Source organism: Denticeps clupeoides, chromosome 6 (genome assembly GCF_900700375.1).
Source record: "Denticeps clupeoides chromosome 6, fDenClu1.1, whole genome shotgun sequence".
Lineage (NCBI taxonomy): Eukaryota > Metazoa > Chordata > Actinopteri > Clupeiformes > Denticipitidae > Denticeps > Denticeps clupeoides.
This window is the reverse complement of record NC_041712.1, coordinates 13,170,316-13,175,986: the sequence shown is the minus strand read 5'-3', so window position 1 is coordinate 13,175,986 and position 5,671 is coordinate 13,170,316. Positions and strand designations below refer to the sequence as shown.

At 45.8% G+C, this 5,671-nt stretch overlaps 1 protein-coding gene across 2 annotated transcripts; it reads left to right on the top strand.

Moving 5' to 3' along the window:
• Positions 1-926: 926 nt before the first annotated feature.
• On the top strand, positions 927-3,172 carry tmem88a (transmembrane protein 88 a). Of its 2 annotated transcripts, none has more exons than XM_028984563.1 (3): positions 927-1,171; positions 1,816-2,205; positions 2,658-3,172. In XM_028984563.1, exons 2-3 carry the CDS (start codon positions 1,825-1,827, stop codon positions 2,943-2,945), a joined length of 669 nt encoding a protein of 222 aa, XP_028840396.1. In that variant the 5' UTR covers positions 927-1,171; positions 1,816-1,824; the 3' UTR covers positions 2,946-3,172. The 2 variants fall into 2 exon arrangements, with proteins under 2 accessions (XP_028840396.1, XP_028840395.1); XM_028984562.1 differs by having other exon boundaries at positions 927-1,235.
• The last annotated feature ends 2,499 nt before the right edge of the window (positions 3,173-5,671 follow it).

The following is a 5,671-nucleotide window of genomic DNA, read 5'->3' as shown; positions in this document are numbered from 1 at the left end:
TATGTGTGTCTTGTGCTTGTTAGTCAATACCAGCGAAGGGCCAAATGGAGGCTGCTAATTCTGGCTGCCTATGACTATTTTTTCGAAGAATGATTTCATGCCGGATATAGCTTCCGGGCAGGGCTAGGTTAGCTGTCCTTGTTAGCGGTGGGTGCATGGGGTCATGGGAAGAGGTAGAGGTGCGTTTAAGGGACACTTCAGCTTGGCCGTCGCAGACCTGCGGATATCCTGGTTCCAAGGACAGGAAGACTGGCCTTCTGTGACCTCTGCCCACACAGGATATCCCTTCTGCACGCTGTCGCTCCATCTATTCTGAAAGGCACCTCATTTCCAGGAGTCGCACCCCTGCCGCGTGGATCTGCACCAGCGGCCCTGTTTTACATCTAGACTGAGTCAGTGGAACTCTTCTCTGCTGCGGTGGAAACATTTATACTATCCAGGCTACAGCCCCCTCCCCGGGTGTATCAGCGCACCCCCGGAGTCGTCTCCACATTTATCTAGGAGCAGCCCACCTCCTCCAGAGCCTCTCAGGCCTGTGTTATCTGTAGCTGATGTCAGGTTGCAGGAATCTGAGTTATGTAAGAAAGAGCATGTGGAGCGTGTCTTACCAGCGACGCACAGATGTAGTTTCAAGAAATAAAGGACAAAAAGGGACGATGGATCTTCAACGTGTCCCGTACGTCGAGATTTCACAGGCACACAAATTTTCTCTGGGGTCCTGGATTGTCAGGCAACCCCCCCCCCCAGCAGACATCCCCCAACTCCCAGCACCTTCGGCACCCAACACTGCAACCCCCACACAGTCTTGAAAGCCGGGTGAAACGAGAGGCAGCACACACACACACACACACATAAACACACACACAGGACATCCCCATCAGAGGAAGGAAAGCCCATTGCAGATAGAGAGAGAGGGAAACGCAGCGCTTTACTCAGAAGAGTGCCAACAGGGGAGTGAGACACCAGCCACTCGCATAAAGCCAAGACTCCAGGTCTGAGAGGAACAGCAGCAGAAGGACTTCTACAAATTTCACTGTTTAAGATTTTTTTTTTTTTTTTTTGCAAAAGGATTCATTTTTTAATTCAAAGGATCTCCCTGCTGAGGCTCTCTGAAGGATTTTCACAAGCAATTCTGACTACACCAGGGAAACTGTTTTTGGATGAGGAGAAGGTGAGAGTGAAGTCAGAAGGAAAAGAGGCTCTGGGGGAAACGTTCCTGAACAAATCCATACGCAGTGAGTAGACCATGTGGGTTACATGTGGAAAAAGCTTCTAAGTAAATCAATGTGATAACACCAGCATCAGTGAGGATAACTAAGATTTATTCTTTCAATAGAACAATTTAGGGACTATTAGGGACTAAATGGTTTCAGTATGTTGGTAGGGTTCTGATAAATGGTCTGAGTTCAATGTTCTCCAACAACAATGTGCCTTCTCCTTCAAATTTCCATTACCTGGAGCAGACCCCTATTGTGTAAACAAGATGTCTTGTGAAGATTACATTCAGAACTAGCTGAATTCAGTGAAATACAACAATAGTCTATTATTGTTGGCAGAGTTACGTCATATCCATGCTTGCCGTTTGCCAGATGGTTGGGAAGTTGCGCGTTAGTCACACCTGTAAAGTCTGTTGGGTGATCTGCAGCCAGGCTTGTAGTAGAAGATGGGTACTTCGTTTCCCGAGAGCCTGGTTAACAGTTTATTGTTGGTGGGGTCAGAAAGGTCAACTTCTGGCACTGTCGGGTTTGGCCAGCTTGATTATAGTAAAAAGTTAAAAATGTCCTTATGACAGAAATCTTTTTTTTTTTTTTGTAGGCTGGGGTCATGAGTCTCTCTCGAAACGGCACCCTAGAGAAACGCGCATCCCAGCTACCTGTCTCTGAGCTAGGAGACGTGGAGACGCCTCCAACACGCCTCCAACATGCAAACTCTATCTCATCTGGAACGGCACCAGTTGCGGGCGCAGTGACCGGGGCCAGCGTGGTTGTGCCGCCTCCATATTCGGCAGCGGGGAGCGCAAATGTCACTACAGACCCACCCCTGGAACTGCGCGGGTCTCTGGACTGCTGGGCATGCTCAGTGCTGGTCACCGCCCAGAATTTGGTCATTGCCACCATCAACGCTGCCCTGGCTGGCACCATCTTCGGCCTCATCCTCACGCCTGCAATTGTCATGGTTGTCTTTGGCTTCCTCTGCCATTCCACGGTAAGTGTTACATTAATGCAGCCAGATTAAATATGAAGCCTCACATAACTATATGTGCACCAATCATATAATCATATAGTTCATAAGATGTACATTTACTCATAAACACACCACTTCCAAACAGGCACACCCAAACACCCAGTAATAGCCTAGCGGCTAAAAAAACAGACCCTTAATCAAAAGGTTGTGGGTTCGAATCCCAAACCGCAGAGCAAGGTACCGTCCCCACACACTGCTCCCCATGCGCCTTTCATGGCTGCAAACTGTTCACTAAGGGTGATGGGTTAAAAGCAGAGGACACATTTCACTGTGTTGCAATGCTCAGCCTATAACTAACAAACCAGGTATTACTCTGGTGTAGGACAGCAAGGCAGTGCCACTTGTTGTGGAGTAGTTGTGCAGTACCCTATAATGTAACATGAAAGCCAACGACTATTAACAAAAATGTGCAGGTGCGGCCCCGTGGGACGTCCGTGCACTGTTCAGACCTGCTGACCGACGCCGGCTGCGTGGCTCTTCTTGTGGTGGGCTTCCTGCTGGTGACGCCGCTGCTGGTCCTGGCACTGGCGGCCTACTGTCGCCTGGCACGGCACCTTCAGCTGGGCCTCTGCTTCATCCCGTACAGCCGGGCGGTCTACAAGAACCTGCCTGCGTCCAGCCACAGAGGCCTCTGTGCACCGGGCTGCTGCGGCCAGCAGAGGGCGCCACAGCAGGAGGGCAAGGGGAGTGTGTGGGTCTGACATGGGCTGAAGCAGAAGACCTGGAAGCAGTTTTTGCCACAAGTCAGTGTGCTTAAGTTTGTGGAAGATCGTGATTTTCAGTCGTTTAGATGACTTAAATTTCAATTTCCTTGTGAAGTTCAGGGTTCTTCCAAAACTTTTTACTGGTCCTACACACTGCATGATTTTCGTACTTATAATTTTCTGGAATATTTTACGTTTTTTTCCTGCATAAAAAACTTCTTTGTACAAAGTGATATAATATCAGAGAAATAAAGCCTTGGTCAGATTCTTGGTTGTATTTGTTTTGCAGTGCAGTGGATTATTTCAGTTTAACACACCCTCCTGTACGAGAATGTAGCATTATAAAACATTTATAAAATGTCTGGCCTCGGTCTGTGAAAAAAAAAACCCTTCATTTTGATGGCTATGACGACTCGCTTTTGTTGCCAGTGGTTTATACCTTAATGGCCGTGTGTTTTAGGTAAATTCCCATTGTAGTAAAACGTGTACAGTTACACGTTGTACCAAAGTGTCACGTCCTCAGTGTTGTCCGAAGGAAAGAAATGTAATAAAAACATGCACACGAACGTTTTGTGATATACGCCACGCATCATTACATCATTGTTTTAATCCCTCTCCGCACTGGACGGACCTGTTCGCTTCCACGGTGCGGAGTTCCAGGAGGGCGACGAAGCCGCAATAGAAGCGAGGGCGTCAGGTGACCCGCCCCGGTTATTAAAGGGGATCGAGGTTGTGTAAAGGTTAATATTCCGTCCTTTAATGCACCTCGCGACGTGGACCACGTCGCTTTGGCAACAGGGCAGTCGGACGGGAGGGACCGCGGCGGGCTGGGTGGGGTTGACTCGCCGCCACGCGCGGAGGATTAGGTATTCAGGGACGAGTGGAAATTTCCCACGGCGCTTGTTTTTTTTGTTTTTTTTTTCCCTTTTGCACGTCGTCATTATCCGCCGGGAACGCGCACGGTTCGCCACGGCGCGGTTAAGTGTCACCGCGGAAGCGAAAACGAGTGCATGGAGGAGCAGGTTCGAACGGGAGACGGGAGCCCATCTGCAGGTAGGTGCAATCGTGGGAGTTTTTTTTTTTCTACTTTCATTTTTTTAAATAAATTAAGCATCGTTCAAAAGGTTCGAAAAAAATATATATAGCTAAAACAATTACAAAAAATAAATAGTCACACGTGTCATTAGATGGAGAGCGTGTTCGTATTTCCATTCATCATTTTTTTAGATATTTGTTTTTACTTCTGAGGTGAATTGCATTAAAAGCAGATTTTCTTTCTGTCGTGATGGATGCTGGCCTCCCGACCCTCTGTGCTTCCTCGGAGAATAATCCCCGTTTTATATAACTCCGATTGGGCGCAGATTATCAAGGTTTACCGGCTGCAGCAGGCTACTTTTGTCGCGCGTTGGGATCCAGGTCGACTGACCTCGACGCGTAACAGCGCTCTAAAAAAAAAACCCACGATAATTAAAAACTCGGGGTGTGTTTGGACGCTTAAGCTCCTTTTTTAAGAAAACGCAGCGCTGCTTCTAATGTTACTCCAAGTTGGGTGGTTTCTTTCCAATGTCTGAAAACATCACATCATCTGAGCTCGAGGGAATGAAACCACAATGTAATATAGACAAATAAAATAAGGCTCTTGTGATACCCGGGATGGGCACGCTACATTATTTTGTGTTGTTTTCTGTTGCGCCACCCTGTGCAAACTTTCATAATAAAATCTAAATGTAAGCCTAAACTTTAATATACATTTTTAAAATTCCCTGTCTTTCCATTTGGACCTTTTTTCATTCATGGGATGTGCAAACTACATTATTTTGTGTTATTACCAAGAAATACAGTTTCCTTTTTTGCCATTTTGATGTAATTGTGAAATTTGATATTTGGCACTCAAATGGGAATGTGAGAGAGCAGCTAAATCCGTCACAGTTGTGAAGTGCCCCAGTTTGGAGATTTTGTCAAAAATGCGTCTCATTAAATCCTTTGCGGTTCCACATCTCTTAAGATGTGTGCTGACCAGAGCACCTAAAGCTGTACTTATAATTCTCCATTACGCCCGTCTGAAACCTTTCGAAATAAAACCTAAACACAAGCCGACACTTTAATTCACATTAAACCATTCCCTGTCTTTCCATTTGGAGCTTTTATTTTGAAGCTCTATGATTTAGCATTTGCAGCAATTAAAAAAAATGCATGTGTGTAAGTTCACAGACATACACAACTTTGTGAAAGTGGTGATTTCTAGGTTTACAAATCCAGAGAAGATGTATTAATGCTTGTCTTAATACCGAAGTCACTGCTAATTTACAAAAGCGTGTTTAACTGGAGTCACGTGTGTCGCACTGTTTGAGAAGCGCAGACCTGGAGCATCAATGGCAACAGCCACCTTGGATGTTGATGCTGTACCTTCAGAGCTGGAGTCATGGCTTCATAGTTTCATAATTTCCCTTACATGTATATATTGAACATATCTTTAGCATTTATGAAAACTAAGTGGTTTAGTTCATATTTTTTATTCCAAAATGTATTCCCTTTATAATAAAATGGACACTGCTCAACTGTTTTCTCATAAAACCTATTCAGGCAATCAAAATATCCTCAGTGTCTGCACCACTAACCATGCTGAAGGTCTGCATGATCCGTAGTGCTTGCCCTGTCGAGCAATCCATAAAGATCATATTGTCCTGAATGTCATAAAATGTAAGACCTCTTTTAGTGTTCTC

What these genes read in the sequence shown, in the direction of transcription:
- tmem88a (XM_028984563.1), top strand. Translation starts at nt 1,825, where the DNA reads ATGAGTCTCTCTCGAAACGGCACCCTAGAGAAACGCGCATCCCAGCTA. An exon ending in GCTTCCTCTGCCATTCCACG is followed by an intron (nt 2,206 to 2,657) that starts GTAAGTGTTACA and finishes AAAAATGTGCAG; the next exon opens with GTGCGGCCCCGTGGGACGTC.